Source organism: Miniopterus schreibersii (genome assembly GCF_964146895.1).
Source record: "Miniopterus schreibersii genome assembly, chromosome: 4".
Lineage (NCBI taxonomy): Eukaryota > Metazoa > Chordata > Mammalia > Chiroptera > Miniopteridae > Miniopterus > Miniopterus schreibersii.
In genome coordinates, this window is record NC_138105.1 from 101,859,514 (window position 1) to 101,885,611 (window position 26,098).

The 26,098-nt window shown below is 57.5% G+C and overlaps 1 protein-coding gene across 2 annotated transcripts; it reads right to left on the minus strand.

Moving 5' to 3' along the window:
- Positions 1–345: 345 nt before the first annotated feature.
- DNAAF5 (dynein axonemal assembly factor 5) lies at positions 346–26,098 on the minus strand (the record flags this gene model as incomplete). 2 transcript variants are annotated; one of them, XM_081135284.1, is made up of 13 exons in its annotated part: positions 346–1,336; positions 2,163–2,354; positions 3,218–3,374; positions 4,058–4,208; positions 6,859–7,006; positions 10,270–10,438; positions 11,544–11,687; positions 15,139–15,351; positions 15,863–16,095; positions 20,469–20,587; positions 21,047–21,171; positions 23,927–24,111; positions 25,501–26,098. In XM_081135284.1, the coding sequence occupies 13 exons, from the start codon at positions 26,096–26,098 to the stop codon at positions 1,200–1,202; spliced, it is 2,571 nt and encodes an 856-aa protein (XP_080991410.1). In that variant the 3' UTR covers positions 346–1,199. The 2 variants fall into 2 exon arrangements, with proteins under 2 accessions (XP_080991410.1, XP_080991411.1); XM_081135285.1 differs by having other exon boundaries at positions 346–1,355.

A 26,098-nucleotide genomic window follows, 5' to 3' on the forward strand; every position in this document is an offset into this window, starting at 1 on the left:
CCGCACCCGCGCCCGCCGTCCGCAGCCTCGGACCCGGGCCCTCCGCACCCGCGCCCTCCGCCCGCAGCCTCGGACCCGGGCCCTCCGCACCCGCGCCCTCCGCCTGCAGCCTCGGACCCGGGCCCTCCGCACCCGCGCCCTCCGCCCGCACCCCGCCTCCCCGCCCGGCGGCCTCGCCGACTCCCTCAGTCTTCCCGCGGGAGCTCCTGCCACCTGGTGCCCAGAGAGGGCACTGCCCTCAGCGGGGCCCCTCTGCCCAGGCCCAGGGCCCTCCGCGAGGTTAAAAGGAATGATCCCTGAAAATGTTAATCAATCACCAAAACACACAAAGACAAGCACGCAAAATAATCACAACAAATACTTTTAGTTAAGTCAACCACCAAAGCGTGAATGTTATTTGCTGGAAAACAGCCCTTTCCACCTGTGTTAACAGACACGGTGTTTGGCCTATGGAGTAACCACTTAAAACGAAACCTTTCAGGCACTTGGGCGCACAAAGTGCTAGAGAATCAAATAAAATTATAAGAGCAGCCAGAGTCGGATTAAACCTTCCGTTTCAACACTTAGCATCACTGACCTAAGATACTGATAAATTGATCCACAAAACATGTTAAGTTCCAGTATATTTTAAATGAGAAAAAGTTCCCTGTTCTTAAGATTTCAGATTCCTTTTAGATTCTTCACTGGGATATTAAGTGTCAGTAGACAGAATCCAAAGAAAGAATGAAATTTCTTTTTAATCCCTTTGGCTTTTTTTTTTTTTTAAATGGTCAAGAAGTTCCTTGGTGGCATTTAAGTGAGATGGAGCCAGTAGTCCCTGAGCCCAGCAGCGCACGGAGCCCTAGAAAGCGAGCAAGTGAGAATGGGTCTGGCTGCCAGTGTGCATAGCTGACATTTAGTTTTAATTTCAAATTAGCTATAGGTTTTTGGCAGACCTCTCAGTGAACTATATAAACAGGACATAAAAACATAGAGCCACTCCAGGAATGTTATTTCAGAAACTGCTGGGCTTGAAAAATCGTCCCAGGAGAACGCTGAGCATTCTTCCTAGGAATACATTCTTGTTGTCAGTCTTCTTGTCCATGTCCCAGGCTGTTGTGGGGTGTAAAGGCCACAAACCCCAGCCCAGGGGAGGTTGAGGGTTGGTGTTTGTGCCCACCTCCCACATTGGCACTGGCAGCCGTGCCCCTGAGCCTGGGTCACAGAGCGGGCGGTCCGGCCTGCATGTGCTGCAGGAGCAGCTCACAATGGGTGGGAGATCGGTGCTTGTGGACGACAGCCTCCATCTCTCTCACCAGGAGGTCAGGGAACAGGACACTGCCAGCTTTGAGGACCTCTGTAAAACAGCAAACACCCTGAGATGCCAGAAGTGAACGTTAAACTGATACGAAGCTACAGGAATCAAAACAGCAGGCATGGGCATACGAACAGACACAGGGGCCCGTGGAACAGAGTAGGGAGCCCAGAAATCAACCCATGTCCACAGGATTGATTACTCTGTGACAAAGGAGGTGGGAGCATACAACGGGGTAAAGACAGTCTATTCAGTAAGTGGTGCTGGGAAAACTGGACAGATATACGCAAAAAACCCATGAGATCAGACCACCCTTTTACTCCATACACAAGAACACACTCAACACGGGTTAAAGACTTAAATATAAGACCTGAAACCATAAAACTCCCAGAGGAAAACAGGCAGAAACTCTTGACATAGCTCTTAGCAATATCTCTTTGGCTATGTCTCCTCTGGCACGGGCAACGAGAGAAAAATAAGCCAGTGGGGTTACATCAAACCGAAACGTGGTGCCCAGCAAAGGGAACGTGAACAGGGACACCCTTCTTGCCCAGTGTTTTGCTTTGGAAAATACATTTTTGAAAAACACGTTATGTTAACAGAGAATGGGCTTCCTGTAAATTAATGAAAATCCCCCAATTTGCTCAATTTTAATTTCCATTGAGGTAAATATCACTGGCGTCACACGAAGACCAGAATCCTTCAAAGTGTCCAGTGACTGACGGTACCAAGGGGCCCGAGCCTGGCCCGGAGGGACCCCACTGCCTTGCCTACTGCGCCTGTGTGGCCCGCCTGACGCTCGGCCATGAAGAGGGGCCAGTGCACCTAAGACGGCACAGAATCAACTGCGAGTCACCGGGATGCTCACCCAAGACTGCGTCCTGCACGGTGCTGTCGGGATCGTCCAGGTACACGAGCAGCTCCCTGTACAGGTACTGAATGTCACTCTGGTAGTATGACTTCGCATCATCATTTCTGATACACTCGAGCCAGGTGACGAGGGCGGAAGCCGCCGCCAGCCTCACTTCACTGGACACGTCATCCAGGCGTTTTAGGAGTTCTGGAGGGAGGCAGAGCAGGGGTGTGGGCCCAAGTACCCGCACAGGTGCCCACCTGGGTCCCAGAGACCACATCCTGCACCTAGACCTCACGTGCAAAGTGCTGGGGGTGGCTCCGGAATCGCTAGGGTCAAAGGATGGGCACAGTGCAGCAGTGACTGGGTCCTGCCTGTGCCCAGTGTGCTGGGCCCGAGCTGCTCTGCACGTGGCTCCATACCTGCCAGGTGGCCCAGGCCCCCTCTGGCTCCTTGATGCTCAGATTCAAAGCCTGTCACCCACAGGCACCATGCCTGGCCGTCCACCCTCCCCTATGAGCAGACAGTGCAGGAGGGACATCTGCTGACCCTGCTCTCCGTGGCTCTGGGGACAGAGCCAAGGGTCACTGCTCTTCATTCCCATTTACTGCTTAGATTCTCAACTTGTTCCTTAGTGGATGCCATCCATTTACCTTTTCGAGGATCACAAACATTTTAAAAAACTCTGAGGAGGTGGATAACCTATGTTTCGCTCTGGGGTGGGATCCTGGCCCCTTCCTCCCGCTAGCTTCTGCTTCTAGGGGCCTGTGTGGCAGCCCCTCCTGCACACGCACCGAGGGCCCGGGCACAGCTCCCGCTCCGAGGGGCCCCTGCTGTGCTAGGGCTGCACCCTGGCTGCTGTGGGAACCTGAGCTCCCCCGCTTCTGCCGGCCCCCTGCCCCCCTCCTGTCTTGTTCCCTGTTTAGTTACTTGGTGACGTTTATCTGTCACTGCTGTGTTTCACTCTTAGCACCAACTTGACCCGAAGGTAAAGTAGCATTTTCTAACTTTCCTATGAAAGAGACAGCGGTCGAATGTATGCACAGGTTTGGAAAAGGAGGAGTTCCTACCAGGATAAATCTTGGTGGCTTTATCGGGATCCATTGCACCACCAGAAGACTTTAAGAACGTGTTAATGATCCGGCAGGAAATCAGTCGTGTCATCTGAGAGTCGTCCTCCAGGGTGGTCAGAGCCTGGGGAAGCAGCGCCTCCCGCGCGTCCTGCACCTGCAGCGGGGCAGACGCCACGTGATGTGTGCGCCGCGCACGGCCCCGTTCACGGGCAACGATGACGAGGCTTTGGCAGGAATGTAATGGAGTCTGGATACTACTTTGAAATTTTCTACATAAGCAGGTTTGAAGCTGGATTTTAAGATCTAAGTGATTTGAGCAGTTTTGTTTAATTTGGCCAGCTGATTTTTAAGTCGCTCTTCACAGTCTTACTGAGACCCCCCCCCGCTACTCACTAGTCCGCACTGTGCCCCAGAAACCTGGGGACATTTCAACTTAAGTCACAGCCGCTCAGGGTGCCAAGTGGAGCCCTCACACGAGCGAGCGCCGGGTGCGACACCGTCACAGGCACAGTGAAACGACGGTTTAACACCCTTTCTGCTGCTTCCCTAATCCCCATGCTGGCCGGAGAGAGGAACAAACCGGCAGGAAGCCCGCGGCCGGTCGGGCTCAGCTGGCTCCTGCGGTTCAGTCTTTAGTCTTGTGAAGGGTAACGTTCAATGTGTAACCCTAAAAAGCCCTCAAGATGACCCAAGGAAGCGAGCGCTGCCCGACTCTGCGTCCCACCCGCCTGTTCCCCGGCCCCTCCCCACTCCCAGGGGACCCTCAGCATGGGGCGGGTGCAGGGCCTTCACACAGCAGCCCAGGAGCCCGGGCACAGCCCCCCCCATGAGCCTGACCTGGGTGGCCGACAGGCCCTCACTGCTGACGAGGGACCAGAGGCAGGACACGGCAGCCGTGCGGATGGCGGCGGCCGTCCTCCCCGCGTGCCACTGCAGGTTGGGGACCAGGATGTCCTTTATCACGGTGTCGAGGTAGCTGTGCAGCTGCCTGGAGAGGAAGCAGGTGGCAGGTGAGGGGGCAGCCAGCCTCCTGGGGGGATGCTTCACAGTGGGGAGTGGGCTGAGGGAAAAGGCCAGACAGCAGAAATGAAGCCAGATGCAGACACCCCAGGAGGAGCCCTCCGCTCCCTGGAGGAGGTGGCCCTCCCGGCCGGGCTGCAGCCCCAGGGCTCCTGCTGGCCTCTCTGGGGAGCGGCTGTGGGTCCTGAGCCCAAGAACCTGGGACCCAAGACCCCATGTTGCTGCCAAGGGGCTGCACCTTCACTCCCAGGCTCTAAGGAGGAGGCATGAGCTACACTGAGACGCGTCACCAGGAGCATTGACAGGCCAGCAGTCACTCCCACGTGTGACACTCCCACGGAGACAAACCGAGGTCCTGACCACGCTCCCTCCACCTCAGCAAGGACACCGCAGGTCTGACCCAGGGACCCCAGTGCAGACCCTGGGTGGGGATGGGGACTTCCAGGCCAACTCTGCTGGGACTTCCTCTCAGTGGTGGCACAGCAATGTGCCATCAAGACAGAAAACAAAAAGCACCACACCAGAGCCCCAGCCCATCTCCTGGTGGCTCAGTACTGCAGGGCGACAGTCCCCCACTCACACCACCCAGAGACAAGCCTCAGCACTGCTGGGGGGTCCTGCTGCACCCATGGGCCTCTGCTCAGAGATCAAAACCATATTTTGTTGAACACGTAACTCATTAACTTTCTCCCCAGCATTATCACAAAGCACATTTCAAAGGTGGCTCCATTCTGAGCCCAGATGCTGAGGACACCGTGGCACAGACGGGAGGTGCAGGGCCGCGGCCTCCAGCAGGGGGCACTGCAGAGCCAAGGACAGAGGTAAGGGAGCAGGTCTGGGAAGTGCCTTTGGTTCAGGATGATTTACGACGGTTCAATTAGGTTTCAACGTGCTTTAATTTTTAAGCAGAGCTGTTTCCTGCAAAGCGATTCACAGGAGATGTTTCCTGGAAAGACTCAGCCCTGTGTCCTGTCCTCCAAGGTGGTCCCCTAACCTGGCTGAAGAACCTGAGGGCCAGGTGCTGGCCTCCAGACCACGGCCATGGCCTCGAGCTGCGTCCCACCCATCTAACTGCCCTCCAGGCACTAACAGCTGGGGAGTAAAAGCACTTGACACAATAAATGAGCTCTACTGGGCACAGACAACGCACACCTGGGAGGCCAGCCCCGGGCAGAGGAAGCAGGGCAGAGCTCGCCCAGCGGTTCCTTCAGAGTGGGTGTCGGGGGACGAAGCCAGCCGGCGAGCTTCCCTGCAGGGAGCCCTCACAGAAAACCCGGGCGACAGCAGGACCGGAGCCCGAGGGGACCTGCTCAGCTCTCATTCTGAGAGCTCTGCTGAAAGGGGGCACTCCAACTGAGGGGCGACCCTCCGAAAGAGCCCGTGCTCATCCCGAGACCCCACGTCCTCACTGCTTCCGAGGAGCCCCTGTGGACTGGGGGCTCTGCTGGGACAAGGAGGGAGGAGCCAATCCCTCCCGCGCCCCAGAGCAGGGCCGACCCGGTGAACGGACACGCACAGACCAGGGTCAGCAGCGGGCTTCCTTCCTCACTGTTCCCAGTCCAGAGTCAATGACATATTTTATAGTAGTCATTTCATAACCCCAACAGGCAAAACCAAGTGGGTGTTATTTCTGTCCCTCTCCCCTGCCTGTGACACTAGCCAGTTCTTCCCGTAAGTAACTAAATGGACGACCATCTTCCCCTGACACTGATCTCTCCCAGCATGAAGCTCAGTGCAGTTTCTCTTAAGAACTTCGTCCAGACTTGGCAGCTGACCTGCAGGATAAGTGTCCGGGGACCTGGCTGAACACAGGTGCCAGGTGCCAACCTGGCCAGCATTCCCGGCCTCGGGTCATCCAGGCGAAGGTCTGCCCACGGCCAGGACATGCTAGGGCTGCACTCAGTGTTTTCATGGTCCCTGCTCAGCCCTGAGTGTCTGCAGACAAGTGGAATTGAGGCTCCTGAATGTGACGTCTGGCGAGAAGTCCAGCAGAGAGACCAGTGTGACATCAGAGAAGGGAAGTGTGGGCGACCCCATCATCTCTGCAGGAAACGTCACGTTACCTCCACACGCAGGGCTCTGCTCTGATTGCTCCCTCGGGGGATGGTCCCCACAGCCCACAGCCCACAGCGCCAACCTGAGCCAGCCGGGCCTGCAGCCCTACTCAACCCAGGTCCATGGATCTAACAAAGGGACCTATGGGCCCTGGAGGGTCCCTGCCCCGCAGCAAGATGGGCGTCTGCAGGCCCAGCCCTTTTGACATCAGGCCTCTGGCTCCTTCCCTTCACCTCACAGCCACAGAGCCGGCAGCCCGGCTGCTGCCTGAAGGTCTTTCAGAGGCTCCCACCACCAACAAAACTCAACCATCCTTTGTTAGGGTTGAAAGGTACCCAAAGGCTTTTAAACTGAGAACAGCTAATTGATAAACCATTAATAGTTAATGTTCCCTAAAACTTTTTCACTCAATGGAATTTTAATGACCACACTAAAAGGACTGATTTAGTGCCTCACTATGCAGACCTCCCTCTGTGTGCGTGGGGGAGGAGGGGGGCCCCATCCCCGGGAGAGCCCCGGGTGGGGTGGAGCAGGGCAGGGCAGCAGAGGTGGGGCCCACATACCCTTGGGAGTCCAGGGTCTCCTTTGCTCTCAGCAGCGCCCTGGACAGGACCGAGAAGAGCTTCAGGCGCATCTGTGGGTCTCTGTCCGGCTGGAGGCAGCTCCGGAGGATGGGGACCAGGTGGGGCAGCGCCTCCCCGAGGGCTGGGCCTGGAACACAAGAGCGGCTGTTCCTGTCCCTGTCGGAGGCGGGAGCCGGGGCACTACAGGCAGCTAGCACCACAGCTGCAGGGACCATGGACGTGATTATCAAAGAAAAGTAACCGAGACCATTTAACCCCCCCCAAATGTTCAGCTCGTAAACTTTCTATTTTCTTACATATTCCCAGATTAAAAAACTAAAGTCAAGCAATGTGTTAAATATCAACCAAAATCAATTACTGAGAATCTGCAAGGTGCTTAATGTTCGCCCCGAGCCTGGCAGCCACCCTCCCTTTTCAGGCTGTTACTCGAAGAAATGATTCGATTCCCCGAGTGCCGCACCAGGATCTCACACACAGGCCACGGACTCACACCTGGGGCCTCGGATACGCACAACTCTAGCCTGCTCTTGCCGTCCCATGACTCCTTTTCCAGATGGGTAGGAAGTTGTAGAGCATGTGTGTGTGTGTGCACGCATGTGCATGGAGGTGTGTGCATGCATGTGCACGGGCGGGAGCCGTGATGGTGCACACGAGCTTCGAGTCACAGGATGCCCCCCACCCTGCGCCAGGCCCTGTGCCAACAGCTGATTTCTTTCTGGATTGAGAAAGGTCATTCTGAACCCCAGCTCACAGTGCTTGGCTGACAGGTGATGACTCCGAGGGCAGCAGGCAAAGCGACTTAAACCCCGAGGGATGGGCATCTCCAAACCCCCAGGCCCACCAAGGGCAGAACTTTCCTATCCTCCAGGCACCTCAGCAGGGCCCAGCGGGAAGCCTAGCTAGTAGGACTCATGGAGTGGACGGTCGGGTGGGGTCCCCTGGGGACCCCATCCCTGCCCTCCCCCCACCTGGTGCCCTCCCTCCAGGTCGGCTGACCTAGAGGACCGGACCTCCCTGGAGGCCTGATGCCCAGGCAGGGCAGCCAGGTCCCGCCTGGGGGCTCCAGGACACAGGCCCCCAGCTGCAGGGCTGCACTCTCCTGGAGTCACTTCTGCCCTTTTTTTAACCTCTCTCTACATTTTAACCAACCGGAAACAGGCGTTTTCTGGCTCAAACAGAGAAGGGAATGTAACAGTCATGGTCAATGTCGTTGCTGGAGACAGAGGGGACAGGACACCGGCCACCCGCCCATGGACGCAGGAGGGGTCTGTGGGGTGTTTGAGGTGGGCCCCTGGCATTCAGAATGTTAAAAAAACAAATCCCCCAAACTGGAGACGCTTCCGGGACCCTTCCGCGTGCCCCCAGCACGGCCCCGTGGGAGGCGTGTGCCGCCCCCGCAGCCGCTTTCTGCTGCACGTCCAGCGTGTTTCCTCGGGCTGCTCTGAAGGCCGCCAGGGCGCGTACGGAGGCCACCGCAGGTTCCTGGGCCCCTTCCGATTTCTGCTACTCAACGCGCCCCACTGACTGTTTCCGAGGACCTGGCTTTCCCTGCAATTAGCGTTTCCTCGGGACGGGTTCTCGTGAGTGTGACACGGTTCCAACCGACAGCCTTTATCACTAAAGGCTGCATCTTTCCGCCTGCTTACCAGCGGCGCTAACTTCACGCAGCCCGGACACGGTGTCCGGCCCGTCCACGCGCTCGGGCCTCACGCCGGATCTGCTGCAAACGCCCCGTCTCCCTCCTGCTCTGCTCTGGTTGTGAACCTCCCTCTCCCCCCATCTTTTCAAAGTTTAGGAAGTTACGTTTCTCTATGTTTAAATGTTTTACAATTAAGTTTAAAGTGTTATCTTCTTACAGAACTTCTGTAAATATGGAATTGAAGGAATTTTCATAGTAAATATTTAATCCTGTTTTCTGTTCATCTCAGTACATGCTTATTACAGAAAACTTGGAAAATACAGAAAAATAAAGAATAAAGAGGAAAGCAAACATCACACTCCCAGAGCACGGTGTTAAGTGGTTATACTTCCTCTGAGACTACACCCCCCACCCGTGCACACACCTCCACACACCCGCCCACGCACACGCATGCACACACATGCACACACCGGCCCACACACACATCTCCTCACACCCGCCTGTGCACACGCGTGTACACACCTCCATGCACACACATGCACGCACCCGCCCGTGCACATGCATGTACACACCTCCACACACCCGCCCATGCACACACATGCACACACCTCCAGCACACACATGCACACACCCGCCCATGCACACGCATGCACACACCCGCCCGTGCACATGCATGTACACACCTCCACACACCCGCCCATGCACACACATGCACACACCTCCAGCACACACATGCACACACCCGCCCATGCACACACATGCACACACCCGCCCGTGCACATGCATGTACACACCTCCACACACCCGCCCATGCACACACATGCACACACCTCCAGCACACACATGCACACACCCGCCCATGCACACACATGCACACACCCGCCCGTGCACATGCATGTACACACCTCCACACACCCGCCCATGCACACACATGCACACACCTCCAGCACACACATGCACACACCTCCAGCACACACCTCCACACACCCGCCCATGCACACACATGCACGCACCCGCCCGTGCACACACATGCACACACCGGCCCACACACACATCTCCTCACACCTGCCCATGCACACACATGCACACACCTCCAGCACACACATGCACACACCCGCCCGTGCACACGCATGCACACACCTCCACACACCCGCCCATGCACACGCATGCACACACCCGCCCGTGCACATGCATGCACTCACACACACATGCTCTACAACTTCCTACCCATCTGGAAGAGGAGTCATGGGGGGGCAAGAGCAGGCTACAGCCGTGCGTATGGAAATAACACAATAACCAATAACAACAGGAGGGAACTGCTTCACGACTAAATCTACTTTGTGCCCACACGTGTGCATTAAGTCATCAGAACTTCTCACTGAAAACCTCTGGGTTCTGAGGTGTGCGCCCCACCTGTGACAGAGAATCAGAGCCGGCTCTGCCCATCCAGGAAAGGCCTGACTGGGAGGCCAGGGAGAACCTGCCCGAAAGGCAGGTCCCAGGCTCCTGCAGCCACTCACCTCTGACTGCTTGTGCCCAGCTCTGCAGAGCAAGAGCCATGAAAACTGCTGGGTGACTCAGCTATACTCCCACCTCCGGCCCAATGTTCTCAGTGTTTCAAAAGTTAAGGTTTTGTTCCTAAGGCAGTCCTTCCCCGAAGATGACAGTGACTGTGAGTGACGTTTAAACAGTAACCTCAGCTCAGCACAGCTCACCTGGGGCACTCTGGTTCACAGGGGAAGGGGGCTCACCTGCGTGGGTGACCAGTACGCTGAACTGCAAGAGCTCTGGGGAGTGCACGGTCCAGTCCCGCTGGGACCCGGCCAGCCACTCCAGGAGGGGGCCCATGTGCTCACGGTAGAGGTCCTGGCTGTCACCTCCACTCTCCATTGTGGCCAGCGTGTCCATGGTCTCCTGAACCTGGAAGATGCAAGTCACAGGCTGGGACCATCTCCTCCTCATGGCTCAGAGCCCCTCTCGGGCCATGTCCTGCTGGGACGACCAGCTGAACCATGGCCACGTCCTGTGAGGAGGACCAGTGTAAATTCCTGGAAGCATGTCCCAGGAACCTAGGACTGCAGGTGCCGGCTGCACCCCCGGTAATGACACAGACCAGCGTCATTCACTGCGACGCTCAGCCGGGGCCCCCTCTGTGAGAGCAGCAGGTGTCCTCCCGAGCTGTCCTCATGCTTCTGCAGGGCGGAGCTGGGGGGCACCAGGGGGTCCAGGAAACTAAACTGAACAGACTTAAACTATGTTCATGGAGCCCACTCCCTGGCATCCTCTCTGCTCAGCTGTCACCCCGACAGACCCTTGAGTGACAGTAATTGATGCCCTGGACAGGGTGAAGGAAGATGGGCGACACCACACGGCCCCTCCCGGCTCCTCCTCAGGGGGTGAGCAATCAGGATGGTCCTGGGCTCCGTGTGGCTGCTGCCAGGACTATCTGCAGACCCGTAGCTGATGGCTGTTACTAGTACTCACGGCCCCGCAGTGACAAGCTGACTGCTAACACTCGGCCTCTGAAAAGGTGGATTTTAAAAATAGAAATAAAATAGGTTTAAAGAGGCCCTGAGAAAGGAGGGGGATGGAGATGTGCCTCCTGGACATGGCATTGTGGCCTCGGCTCTTGGAGAAGCAGCACCCAGGCCTGCGGGGAACGGATGTCAGCGTTTTAAGCCTAAATGCAGGGCCAACGGGACAGTGCAGATGGCCTGCAATTGCATAGGAAAATCACGCCAGTATCTCTCTCCAGAGCTTCCGCATGTGTTTTAGCACGTTCAACCTCAGGGCTGGGTGGGACGCCTCCTTCCCACCTCTCTCTGCAGCTGACGCCCAGGCTGTCTTCACTCTGAGATACAGAGGTAAACTGGCAGTTGCAGGGCACCTAAGACCCTGTGTATCCAAGGCCAGCTCGGGAGGGACTCGTCTCCCGTCTTTTCGAGATTTACAGACACGGTTCCGTTCTGCTCAGGGATGGTGCCATCGCCACGTGGCCAAGCAGGAGAGTCTCCCGCAGGCTCACCTTGTCCCCAAGGCCTGCGGCACCTGTGAAGGCCATCACGGTCACCAGAACCTCCATGAGCTGCAGGCCGCAGCCTCGGCAGTCCTCGCGGCACACGGACAGCAGGGCCTGCACGCACAGCAGCAGGTTCTCCCCGTAACGGTGCTGTGAACAGAGTGAGGAGCACGTCGGCCACGGTCCTGGGCCGCTGCCCACCTCCCACCCCCGGCCCCAGGCCTACATGAGGCCATGGCCACACCACCACGAGCCACAGGAACAACTCCACGGTGCCAGGCCACGGAGTCCAGCCTGTCAACCATAAGAGCCATTTTTTAGACAACTGGCAACTGCATACAGACTGAGAATAACAAGTTCAAGTTAATTTAGTTAATTGCTCAATGGCACTTTAGCTACGTTTTTAAAAGTTCTTACTGTTAGTGACACTGACTAGTGATGAAGCATTGACTAGTGAAACGACTGGGCATCTTGGATTTGCTTCAAAACACCCCAGCTTCCCCCGAACCAAGGAAAAGGCGGAAGGCAGACAGGACTGCAGGAGCGTGGGCGGCGGTCCCACAGGCCCCCTCTACTCGACTTACGTGCATTTTAGAGTAATTCTGTAATACTAGGTCTTAACAAAAATAAATAAAATTGTATGGTACAAAAACCGCTTCCTGATCAATGTGGGACACGGTGACGCGGTGCTGGGCCGATCCCGTCGTCACTGCCTGCAGGTCCTGGACGCCCCACTCCCGCGAGGAGCCACAGAGGGGTGCTGACGTTCGAATCCTGACTTTCCCTACAGCCTAATTTCTTTTAAGCCTGGACTGGTTGGTTGATTTTTTGAGGATATGATTTCTGTCTAATTTTTAAAATGACCTATAATATATATTTAAGGAGCAGCCACTGAAATAAAGAGGAATTCACTTTGTGAGAGCTGTGTGGACGCTGGCCCTCGGGAAGAGCCTCCCATGCCCACAAGCGCCACCTGTCGCGACCATGGCAGCCACTCGGAGGGAAGGGTACAGAGGTCTCTGTGTTTAACTAGAGAACTTCCACCATCTGCCTACAGAGGCACAGAGTGAAAAAGAAAGACTCCCGGTGAGGCTGCTCCTGAAACAATGTCACCTGAGCCCCGAGGCCCGGGAAAGTGCGGGAAGTTCTCCAGTGACGCAGCTCGGAGCCTGCACGCCTGTGCCCTTTGGCTAAACAGGACGAGTGAATTACCCGATCTTATCACAGTTTCCTCACGTCAGGTACCTGTCACTAAACAAACATTTCAAAGAGGAGGATGCTCCCTGCCTGAGCCCCAGGCGAACGCTGGCCCGGACACCTGGGGCTGCCGGTGCCAAGCCCAGACCTGCGGCTCCAGCTCCCCAGGACCCTTTGGTTCACACGGGAGCTTTCAAATTTCAGGTTGTTCTAGAAAGACATTTGTGGCCTGTTCGTACAGCTACTGAAGGTAACTGTAGAAAACATAAGCTACTTCCTAAGGACACATGCACACACGCACGCTCACATGCTCGCGTACACTCATACACACGTGCTCACACAGGTACACATGCACCCACGGCGGCACACACGCGTGTCCGGGTCGGGGCAGGGTGCCTCTGCCCACGACTGAGGTGCCGGATGTTTCAGTCTGTCCAGAGGAGTCGAATGCACGTCTCGGTTTTTTCACGCTGGCTCCCTGGCCCGCGCAGGGCTGGGTGCATCTCGAGACACTCGTGCGATGGGACTTTGTTAGAGAGGCGTCTTTCCTTCTTTTTTCTGTTAATCCTCCCCCAAGGATATTTTTCCCGTTGATTTTTCTAGGGAGAGTGGAACGGGGGGTGGGGTGGGGGCAGAGAAACATCGATGTGAGGGAGACACATCGATTGGCTGCCTCCCACGTGAGCCCTGACCAGGGCCGGGGACAGAGCCTGCGACCCAGGTACGTGCCCCAGACCAGAAACGGAACCCGCGACCCTTCAGTGCGCAGGCCGATGCTCTAACCACTGAACACACCGGCCAGGCTGCGTTTCTCTGTCTTTAAAAAGTCATGAGAACTTTCCCGGAAAACACTGACACCCGAGGGACCTATCACCCAATCTGCACTCCGGGTTAAGGGGTTAAACTCTCCTGTAACAACACTGAGACGCGAAGTTACATTTTCTTGGCTAGAGCACGTGAGACAGTATCTAAGCAGCAACACAGCCTCAGTTATGCCCTTCCAGGAAAAACGCTCCTGGCTTGCACATCAGCACCCAGAGGCCAGAATCATTCTCAGAACCACTTGTGAGCACAAATGCTGAACGTACGCAGGTCGGACAATTATGTCAGAAATGGGTTTGCGACAAATGGAAACGTGGTTAAAGCCCCCAGAGCAGACACGACAGCCCACCCCACCCCTTCCAAGGTGTCCCCTCTACTCTGGGTTCTGGAAACTTTTACTGAAACGTTCGTCATCGACTGACCTGTGTCCTCACTCTGATGCCAGAGAAAGGGCAGCGACAGAGGACCTGATGGGCATGGACGCTGAGCGCACAGGCGCCGGCCAGAGCCTGGAGCCGCTGGTCCCCCTCCCCAGGCCCAGTTCTGTGGCCACAGCAGCCACGGTCACGTAGGGAGCTGGCGCTGTCTGGAGAGACCACGTGAGGCAGCTCTGCTCTCCCTACAGAAGGACCCGGAGGGCCACGCCCAGCATAGCCCAACAAAAACATCATTATTTTTTCTTCAATAGCAAACAATTATAAGTTATTCCACACGATGAAGCCTAACTACCCAGACTGTTTCAGCTTCAGACATTACGGATTTACCGCTCAATTGAAAGTGAAACAGATCTGTGACAGCCACACCATCAGGCCCTTGTTTCAGCGCATGAACGAAAGCCCTTGACACGGACAGAGCCCGGGCGCTATGACGACGCCACCTGCAGGAAGCACACTGTGGGCCGGCAGAGGGGGGCTTGCAGCTTCCCCTCAGGGCCGTGGGAAGGGGCTCCGCCAGAGCTGCCCGCTAGGCGGCCCTCTCTGGGCTCGAGCACAACCATGGCAGCACTGGCCACGCGGGGCTCTTGGGCACTTAAAACGTGGCGGGTGTGACTGAGGAACTGCATTTTTAATTGATTTAAATTTAAATGGCCACCATGCTGAATGGAGCGTAATGAGACAGGAGGCACATGGGTCCCAAACAGGCCAGGATCAGGGCAGCACCCTGGCCAGCACTGCTGGTCAGATGGTCCCGGTTGGACGTGCTATAGTGACCAGTAGTTATGTTCAGACAGTAACTGGCAGTGACACGTCCATCTGATAACACAGTCATTTTCAGCTGGTGTGACGCAGGAATTTTAACACACGCAGCACCTGACTATCTAGTAAGGGGCACTGACCTCTTTCCCTTAGATTGCCAAATAAAAAAATGACAACAGCCAACATAATAGCCGTCCGGTGCAAATGAATCAAAATTATACCTTTTTTTTTTTTGGTCAGAGCCACGACAATGATGTTTTTCGGTTTGCCGCGGGATTTTAGTGACCCGTTCGTGTGCCGTGAGATGAACAAGGTTGGAAACTGCCAGGATAACATGACGCACTCCCCACTCGTCCCCACTTGCTCACACTTGTTCCCATGCTTACGTTCTCGGAGCCTTGACGGATGCGAGCGCTGGCCAGCTCTGTGGTGATGGCCTTCAGGTGCGGCCGGAGCGCTTCCCTCGGGCAGCCCCGGATGACCGCAGCGAGGACCAGGAGGCCAGAGGCAGAGGGTGACTTCCTCAGCATCGGCCAGATCAGCGTCAGAAAGACGTCTGGGCTGACAAAGGTCCCGATCAGCTCTGCGGACCTTGTGCACTGTGGAGAAAGTGCAGGGCTGAGGGGCTGCAGGACTACTCCCCCCACCCGGCACCTCTGCTTCCCACCCGGAAAAGTCCCGGGAGTGTCTCTTCTGGTACATGCTCAAACCCTAGTAAATCAAAGGCTCTGGTTTCCCTCTGACCCTCCCTGAGAGAGCTGACACTATCGACTTGTAAGGCAGAGGGCCTGGCTGGTGGGAGGGCTCCGTTCTGGTGGGTCCCCGACTCAGGTGAACTGCACGCTGGGTGGCTGGTGCACAGCTGGGCGACTCCAGGCATCAGGATGTGAGAATAGCAACCCCCAAGGCCAAGATGTGGGACTCCACCTGCCTACCACTCTCAGATGGTGGCAAAGGGCGAGAGTAGATCAGGGTGGGGCTGGGGTGGGGCCGTTGGGGGACAGGAGTACCCTGGTCTCAGCTGTGGGGCAGTTCACAGACCTGCTGACCTAGAGGGTGAAATGCACGCTCTGGGCCAGAGCTCCCCGAGCATGAGGGGAAGGTACTCACACTTCTGACCACCGCCTGCTCCTCGTCTGTGCAGGCCAGGAGCAGGGTCCGGAGCAGGACCTCCAGGTGCTGCGTGATGTGGTCCTCAGCATGGAGCAGCAGCACTGCTAGTAGCTGCGCAGACTTCACCCTGGTCCCCGCCACCCAGTCGGTGATGTCGTGACAGATGGCGGGAAGGATCTTGAAGAGGTTTCTGAAGACAAGCTCCCGACAGCCCAACCCTGGGCGGTTCTCTAGATTAAAAAGATAAAAATAACCTTGAAATTCACAGGGTCAATCTGTGCCAACAGCTGTCTTTTCTAGAGATTTCACATAAATGAGCTCCTTTCACTAAGCATGTCTTTGAGACCCATCCACGTTGTGGCGTGTATCATAACTTCATTCCTGCTATGGCCAGATAACACCTGCGCACAGAGCGACCACCCCTCGGTGGAGGGACCCCGGGTCGCTTCGGCTGGGGCTGCTGTGGACGGGCACACACAGCCAGGGAGGACAGGCCTCACTCTGCCGCGTGCTGGAGGCAGTGGCTGGAGCCCACGCTAAGAGCACAGGAATGTTCTGGGAAGCTGCCGAGCTGCCTCCCGCAGCAGCTGCCCATGGAGCCTTGGTGCCGTCGGCAAGGGGTCCTGAGTCTGCGCCTCCAGGCTCCTCTGCAGAGCTGGTCATTTTAATTTAAAAAAATATATGTCTTTATTGATTTCAGAGAGAGAATGGGAGAGGGAGAGAGAGAAACATCAATGATGAGAGTCATTGATCGGCTGCCTCCTGCTCGCCCCCGACTGGGGATCGAGCCCGCGACCCGGGCCTGTGCCCTGACTGGGAATCGAACCACAATCTCCTGGATCCTAGGTCGATCCTCAACCGCTGAGCCATGCGGGCCGGGCGAGAGCTGGTCACTTTTGATGCAGACACAAGGTGAGCTCTTTACCCGGCAGCAGACGGAGCCCTGAGAAGGTCTGAGGAGGTGCCCTGCGGTCCGAGGATGAGGACCTGCCTGTCCAGACTGTAGACGGCCCTCAGGAGCCCAGGAAGCTCAGCATTACTCACAAATCTTCTCTTTGAAAACACAATGGCAGCACTTTCACAAACAAAAGCTCAAGGAGACAACTTAAGCACGTCTCCCAGCCTCTCAGATCAGGGAAAGATCAGCAGAAAATAGACAAGAGGGCCAGAAGCATGCGGAAAGCATGCAGAACACTAACTCAGCATCTTGTCTGCACGATCGGACTAAGCGTAGTTTAACCGCAAACAGAAAAACAGACCATCGATTTTTTTTTTTTAACCCTCACCTGAGGATATTTTTTCCATTGCTTTTCAGAGAGAGTGAAAGGGAGGGAGGGAGGAAGGGAGGGAGAGAAACATGACTGGCTGCCTCCCACATGCACCAACTGGGGATCATCCCGCAACTGAGGTACCTGCCCTTGGCCAGAATCAAACCCGAGACTCTTAAGTCCGCCGGCCGAAGCTCTAATCACTGAGCCAAACTGGTGAGGGCAGACCATCGATTTTTTAATCTGTTTCCCCAAGTCCGCTGGCGGGTCTGCTGGGACTGGATTCGGAAGCCCTCACAGCAGGCAGGCTGGCGCTGTGCTCAGCAGGAGCTTCTGCATGTACAGAAGCAGAGCCCAGGGAGCGCTTAGGGGTCGACCTACCCTCTGTGTGGGGTCGAGGGGTTGAGAGGGGGGATCACATGCTTGGACCTGAGACCTGGCCTGACTCACTGCCAGGGACCAGCCCCTTTCCCATCTGGGCCTAGCGCTCCTGGTCGGAGACAGAGTTTGGGGCCTGTGTACGTGAACCAGGAGCTATGGCGGCTGCTGGATGGCAGGGGCCCTGTCCCTTTCCTGCCCGACAGTGGGCAATTACCCGTCTTCCTCACATTCGGAGCTCATACCTGCCGGGCTCCCCGCGGAGCACACCTGCCCCCCCAGCCACCTCTCCTCGGGCGCTCCCTCCTTTTCTCTGCATAGCGTAACATTTCTGACAGCTATTCAGGCCCCTTTCCTGATACCTTCCAAACACCTGGATGAAACACACAGCAAAGTGGAGCCCGTGAGCATGCGGGCAGAACCTGGGAACACAGAGGCATTATGTAGGACACAGTCCTCTCACAATGGTACTATTCACTGGAACTCGGCTTACTTTGAAAACGGGTTAGAAAGCCAGCTCTATTCTCCTGTTAAAGGCCTGCGGCCAGTGCCCGCTGTGAGGACGGGCTTCCTTCCACTCAAGCATTTCCAAGGAAAACAGTTTTGCAGAGGACGACCTCGAGGCAGAAGAGCCCCCAGAACCTGTCACCCTCGCTCTGCTGCAGATGAGAGTGCAGACACTTGCCAAGGGTGCCCAGTGTCTCCCCACAGGAGGAGCACCTGGTCAGGTGAACACCCGACTGGAAGACAGACGAGGCCCTGCCAATAGTCTCGCCTGTGGCTTCGCTTCAAAGGTGGGGGTTTATTTCAGTGTTGTAACAGGAAATTCATACCTATTTTCTTAGGAGGAGAGATCCGGCTTGGATCAGATCTCACCAGGCATACCTGTTTGACAGGTGTGATGCTGGAGTGCAGTCTCTCAGCAGCGAGTTGTTCCCTTGTCAAAGCTCATCTGTGCTTCAGCCACACAACCAGACCATCTGTCTCACAGGTGAGAGAGGACACAGCACCCACTCGGCCGATACCTGCCGAGCTGACTCTGCACCTGGCGCACCTGTCCCAGGTGCTGAGACACAGGCACAGACTAGCCTGCCTCTTGGAGAGCAGAGGTTTTTACTCGGAAGCAGCAGGATGTCAGTGAGAGGGGAGTGAGGCAGGCGAGAGGGAGGAGAAGACACTGAGGAGGGCACAGTGCCCACCACGCCGCAAGGTGGGGACCAGCTGGGGACTAGCAGAGAAGAGCCACACGACATGGGTCTGACAAGGGACCGTGTCCAGGACGTACACAGAGTCTCGAAACTCCTTAACAGGAGAGCAAAGGACCCGACTCAAAACCCCTACGGGATCCTGCTGCACACCAAAGAAGAGGTGACACACTCACCACCCCACGAGCCATGGGACCCGGAGGAGGTAAACGACAGTGCCTGGGACAGCTGCAGGCCCTGTAGTCACACACGGTGCAGCCAGCACCCAGCCCACCATGCCCCACCCCACCGCTCAGCACCTGCCCTGAGGACAGTCGCACAGGACCGGTGTGCAAGTGCGGACATCGGCCTCGTGGGAAATCACCAACACTGGAAACGACCAAAATGTCCTTCAAGTGGAGAGAGACACACAGACTCGCGACGCCCACAGATGGAACACGACCACCAGCAGTGAGGAACCACACCTCACACACCGAGACCCAGACAGGAGGGCGTCTGAGAAAAAGCAGAACCACGGGGAGAAAGTACGAGGCAGCTAGAGGGGCGCAGGGGGTGCCACAGGGCCGCCTGGGGCTGCAGCAGGCGCCAGGTCACAGGACTGTGTTTGTCAACTCTAAGAGCCCTACCAGGAAAGGGGAATTTACTCATGTGGATACGTCATGATTTAAAAAGTCGGCCTGTTCGGAAGAATGGAGTGTAGTCTGGGGAGAAGCACGTCCCAGGGCCCAAGGGGAGAAGCTGGTGGGGTCCATGGCGAGGTTTTGAGAACGAGGCTAATATGAGCTGACATGTAAAATAGTGTTTAAAAAAAAAAATCTGAAACCAGATTTAAAATTCAAATTTTAGGGAAGAAAAAATAACTTTAGGAGAAAATTTCAAAAATCTAACAAAACCTCGTGCTTCTGCACAACTGTGACTGTGACCCAGGTAAGTTTATTCTGCTCCAACTGAAACCATTTCTGAGCATCACTGTCCTCTGGGCCTCAGGGTGCACAGCCGGCCCCGTGCGCACTGGCCCACCCGCTCTGTCCTTGCTGAGCTCCCTCCGAGGTCCACGTCGTCCCAGCCTGTGTCGCATGCCTGCCTCTCTGAAGCGGGACTGTTAAGGACGCTGCAGCTCCAGCGTCAGCACTGGTGAGGACACTTCATGTGGCCGAGGACACTGGACGGCCGTCTGGGACCATGTGTAGTCGGAGGGGCGACAGAGATGGGAGGATTGGACAGGAACCTCAGGCTTGTACAGACCAGCGAGGCCGCGTGGGTCTCATGTCTGAATAGCACTGTGTCCTACTCGACAGTCAGAGCCTTTGTTCTGGATGCGGAAATCACCCCAAAAAGAGGCTCTCACCTTCCCTGTGGCCTGTTTGCTCTACCTGAAGCTTACAGAAGCAGCTGTTTTGGTAAATGACAAAGTACCACCTGTTTCCAAAATTTTTCCAGCAGTAGCGGCGGCTACTGCCTCATAGCTGACCTTGCATTTGCACCTGGGGCCTCACCCGGGTGAGGTTCCCATGGGAGCCAGGGAGCGCCTGCCGTGGGCACCCAGACACCTGAGGGAGCCTCTTCACAACAGCACTAGCCCTGGGGGCGGGGAGGACCCCACAGCCTCTCCTGAGGCCGAGGACATGAGTCCCCCACAGCACCTCCCGGCTCTCAGCCGCTGCAGCCTGGGCTCCACACCCATCTCCTGGAGAGACTCTCCCAGGCTGTCCACCCACGTCGCTGTCACCGTCCTGGGGAGGGTGCACCTACCTGGCGAGGGGTGATGGGCGGGAGGGGGAGAGGCGAAGTCAAGCTTGTCCTTGAGGTCTTCCCTGTTCTCCTCCTGCCACTGCAGACCGACCTCCTCCCAGAGGCTGGCAGCCTCGTGCCTGCAGGACAGACACAGGAACACGGTCAGGAGGGCTCGCAGAGGCTGGCGGCCTCGTGCCTGCAGGACAGACAGACACAGGGAGGGCCTGGGAGGGATCTGGTGCCGAGTGTCTCCTGAGAACTGACCAATTCTGTTGGGCATCTGATCCCTTTACCAACAGGACTAGGAGCTGAGTCCTATGCATGTACCCAAAGTATTAAAAAGGCAAAATTATATTTTAAAAATCACAGAGCCCTTTTATGCCAGGTGACCTCACACAGACTAAGGGCAGGGGGTGGGCTCTGTCAGGGACCCCGAGCCAAGGACAGGACTCCTGTTGTCAGTGACGATTCAGGACAGGTGGGTCCCTGACCACCAGCAGCGAGGGAGCTGCACTTGCAGCAGCAGAGGGGGGCAAGGTGGGCAGCACCCGCCTCCCAGCACCGGGACAGAGGCTGGCAGCCGCTACGTCACTCACGCGATGTGCGGCATCTCGTCGTCGAAGCTGCTGAGCAGCAGTGGGATGAGCTTGTGGAAGAAGGAATAGCGGTCCCGCAGCTTCAGCAGCCAGCCCCCCACCACACGGGTCACTGCCTGTCGGACCTGCATGTGACAGAGGGCAAGGGTCACACAGGCAGACAACACCGAGGCAAGCGTGGGGCACGGTCATGGAGCACAGCCCACCAGGTGAGCTGCCAAGCCTGGGCCCCAGAGCTGCTCCTGGGGCTCGCTTGGCTCGCAGTCCACCTCTCAGGCCTGGAGAGGAAGTGTTGGGGCCACGGTTGATGGTCCAGCCCAAGTTCTCTGGGCTCCGGCCTGATCCTCCACTGGTAAGACCAAAATCTCACGCTGCTGAGCAAAATGGGGTTTGCAAAGTCTTGTGTGGGCACCTGCTGGGATTCTTGGGGAAGCCAGCGGGGCACCCTCAGTTCTGCTGCTGGCCATCTGAAAAGGTGACGTGGGCACCTCTACCTACTTTACCTGCCACAGGGAAGAAATGAGCTTAAAAAGCACCAGGTGCCCTAGGTCTAGCTCCCTGAGGGCAGAGCCTGAGAGGGGATGTGGGTGCCCTACATTATCAGTGAAGGGAAGCAGGAGGGACAGAGATGTCGCCCGGGTGAAGCCTAGCCTGCACCTGGTCTGGGGAGCGCAGGAATGGGAGACAGCACAGCACTGTCCCACCCGAGGATGGGGCCAGTTGCTGCCCATGGCTGTTGACGGGAGGCGATGAATATGCGGGCGTTTCCGCAAAGGGGGTTGAGCTGGCTGTGGGCCTGGGCCCCAGCAGCACCCGCTTGAATTTGGGGTGGGCTGCTCAGGGTGGCTCCAGCAGAGCCTGCTTGTTCCGGCCCCTGCAGCTCTGGGACCTGGGGGCAGAGGCCGGGGCTCTCCCTTTCAGTCTGTCTGTCCACACGTGCTAACAGAGCTGTGCAAGTTGAATGCCATGGCATGTAACATACACAATGCGGCAACAAGCACATGAAAAGATGCTCAACGTCACTACTGTTACAGAAACACAAATCAAAACCATGAGACACCACCACACCAGCGTGGATGACCCCAAACAAACCAACAAAACCCGGGAAACCACAGTGTGCGAGACTGTAGAGACATGAAGGGGTGCAGGGTGGTGCAGCGCTGTGGAAACCAGCCTGGCAGTTCTTCAGCGTGCTCAACAGTTACCACGGGCCACGGCGAGACCCAAAGCACAGCAGGGATGAGAGCTGGCAGCTCCACACCCATGTCCACAGCAGGAGCATCCACAACAGCCAAAGGTGGAAACACCTGCGTCCCAGATGCCCGAGGAGACAGGCAAAGCCGTATCTGTGCCATAGACACTCCTCAGCCTCACAGGGAAGGAAGCACTGCATGGGCCACAACACCGCTGAACCCTGAACACACGGTGCTCGTGAGAAACGGCACCCGCAGAGCACAGTGATTCCACTGCAGGGAACGTCTTCAACAGACGACTCAGAGACACCAAGACTAGTTATCAGAGGCTGGGGGCGAGGAGAGGGAGCTACTGCGTGATGGTCATGGTTTCTGTTTGGACAGTGGGGATGAACACACAACGCTGTGAATGTACTTAATGCCACTGACCTGTATGCTTAAAAGTGGTTAAAATGGCAAATTTTATGTTCCATGTAATTTACCCAAAATTTTAAAAATAATGTACTACATCAAAAACATTGAACACTTTAAATGAATTGTATGGTATGTGAGTTATAGCTTAATAAAGCTGTTTTAAAAAATAAAGCAAAGTACCCTGGCGGGTGTGGCTCAATGGCTGAGCACCAACCTATGATCCAGGAGATCGTGGTTTGATTCCTGGTCAGGGCACACGCCCAGGTCATGGGCTCGATCCCCAGTAAAGGGAGTGCAGGAGGCAGCCAATCAATGACTCTCATCATTGATGTTTCTCTCTCTTCCTCTCCTTTCCTCTCCAATTTAAAAAAAACATGCAAAGTAACTGGGAAGAACAGGCAGTGTGCCTGTGGCTGGGAGGCAGGGCAGTCCCAGAGAGTAGCCTGGTGTCACCAGGCCTGGGCCTGGAGGCTCGCTCCAGCTGGGTGACCCTGAGCATGTCACACAAGCTCCAGACCTCAGGGCAGGGAAAGCAGCAGATGTGACAAACTTCTGTGAGTTACACGACATGGGAGCGGCCGGACGCAGTGCTCTGTGCACGTGGCTAACACTCCCACCGCCCGGGGCACGGGCCAGGCCGCCACTCAGTGGGCATTACAGCCAATGGCAGGGGCACTTTCTCCCCACTGAGCACTCCCGCCTGCGACCACAGCTCCTCCCACGCCACGTGCACGAGAGCACGTGGTTCCCTTCATGTCTCCTCCCTTGGGGACACAGCCTGCCTGCTGCAGCCTTCCCTCTGCCTCTGTGACGTTTTATAAGCTAACATGCCCCGAGCTGGCTTCTGCTAACAAAAAGGCCAGTATTCCTAGCTCCACCTGCCTGTCTTTTGCTCAACCTAAAGCCCCATGTAACAAGTTACCCCGTCTCTCCGCCTCCTCCCAGGCCTGGTGCCAACCACTGTGGCTTTTCCACCAGGCCCACCTTGGGGGGGCACATTAAAGATACAACTGTAAACTATGAAGACACAGCGAGATTTTTCTCCTAAAAGGTAACAGTCCTCTGGGGTTAAGAATAACAAATGTATCAATTTGGGATTAAGAATAACAAATGTATCGAGAGGACTCAGCTCTCCCCAGTTTTTCTAAGAAGTGGGAACCTGGGGCTGATGTGGGACGTTAGTTGTAACATCTTAAGAAACAGTGAGTGACACCAGCCCGCAGCACTGCTCCCTTCCTGCGGAGGAGAGGGACGCCCGGGGACCTCCTGTTACCTGGGGGACGTCGTCGAACAGCCGCTGGGAGAAGTGAGGAAGCACGTCGTCCACCGACTTCCCGTTGCCGAACTGGATCACCGTGCCCGTGGCCTCAATGACGGCCACCCGGACCTTCCAGTGCTGGTGGGAGATGCTCTGCATCAGGGGGCCGATCAGAGACTCAGACTGCATGTGGAAGTGGTCTGTGGGGGGGGGGGGGAGGCTGCCAGTTAGCAGGGCTGCTCCGTGTGCCTCGGGCCCAGCCCAGCTCATAAGCGCCCAGGATGAACCCCTGCCCCCGGGGCCTTCCTCCCTCTCCCACCAAGGTCCCTGCTGCAGGCCCAGCACTGGGAGGGGCACAGACCAGGAGCAAGGTGGGCGCCGGTCGATGGGAAAAGCATTAACAGCTGTAATTCCCAGTGGCCACCTCCAGCCCAGCCTCCTCCCCGGCTCCACTAGGACCTGCACTATTGAATCTAAACTCGACATGACGTCGCCATAAGCCCGTTCTTCCTCTGTCTCCTGTCCCCCCAAACCTCCTCTCCCTCGCCCCTCACAGAATTCAACAGGAAATCCTGCCAGCTCTGCCTTCACAGCCTCCCTTCCACTCCCTCCATCCCTGATGGCGGCTGCTCCGCCCAGTCCAAGCCAGGGGCATCTAAGTCTGGACTAGCGATGGCCCCAGCTGGCTCCCGTGGCCTCTCTGTTGCCATCTCTGTGATCTGTTCTCCACCAGCACCAGACAGATCTTTTTTTGGTTAATCCTCAATCGAGGATGTTTTTTCCATTGATTTTTTTTGGGGGGGGGAGCAATGCGAGAGAGACACACTGATGGGTTGCCTCCTACATGGGGATCAAACCTGCAACCCAGGTACCTGCCGTCGGGAATCAAACCCCTGACCCTTCCGTCTACCAGAACCTGAGCCTGTCAGGCCCCTTCTCTGCGCCCTCCAGGCTCCCCACTGCACTTCACACTACATCCAACCCCCCTGCTTCCCTTCAGCCACCTCGGCCTCCCCTTTGCTTCCACCTGCCACGCTTATCCCTGCAGACCACCCAGCACCCACTTTCCCTTCAGTGCTCCCTCCTCCAGGAAGCCTTCCCCGCAGGACTAAGCGCTTCCCCTACCACTTGGCACCCAGGCCTGGTAGGACGAGGGGCGGCGATGGCTGCTTGGAGGAAAGGGGCCCTCGGGAGAGACTCGCGTTTCCAAAATAACGGAAAGCGGACTGGCGGGGAGCAGGAGGGACGCCCCTCCCGCCACGTGGGACAGCGGTGCCGGCGGAGGGGAAGGCGGGTGAGAACTGGGGGCGGGAGGGAGTCCAAGGCTGGAGCGGTGTTTCTCAAAGTGGGTTCCCTTAACCCCCCCACCCGAGTCACAGCCTCCCCGGTGGGCGGCAGGCCCACCCCAGGCCGGTTCTGCATTTTGAGAAACACGGGAAGGGAAAGCGCCCGGGAGGAAAGGAAGCGCCCGGGAGGAAAGGAAGCGCCCGGGAGGGGTCGCGCGGGGCAGGCGGGGGAGGGGCGTGGTGGGGGTCGCGCCCCCCGGCCCCGCCCCCGAGCCCCCGCCCCCACCCCCGGCCCCCCCGCACCTGGCGTGGCGCGCGCCAGGCGGGCGGCGCACTCGCAGCTCTCGCGGCGCACGGCGGCGAAGGGGTCGAGCAGCGCGGCCCGCAGCGCGCGCACCGCGTCGTCCAGGTGGGGCGCGAGCGCGCCGCCGCCCAGGTCCACGGCCAGGCGCAGCAGCTGCGCGAGCGCCAGGCGCAGCTCCTCGCAGGCCTCGGGCGGCGGGCGGCGCGCGGGCTCGGGGCCGGCCAGGCGCGCGGCGAGCGCGGGCAGCAGGCGCGGGAGGGCGTCGCGGGGCCGCGCGGCGCGGCGCAGGCCCAGGCCCAGCAGGTGCGCGGCCAGCGCGCGGCAGCCCTCGGCCGGGTCGCCCAGGCAGCGCAGCAGGCGCGGCAGCAGCAGGCGCGCCCAGGGGCCCTGGAAGGCGGCGGGGCGGGCGGCGGCCCCGGGCCCGGCCTCCAGGGCGCGCTGCAGCGCCTCGAGCGCGCGCCGCCGGCCCAGCTTGCTGTCGGCGTCCAGCCCGGGCAGCAGGCGGCCCAGCGCGCGGCTCAGCTCGGCCGCCTCGGCCGCCTCGGCCGCCTCGGCCGGGCCCGGGGCCGCCGCGGCCTCCGCCGCCAGCGCCGCCAT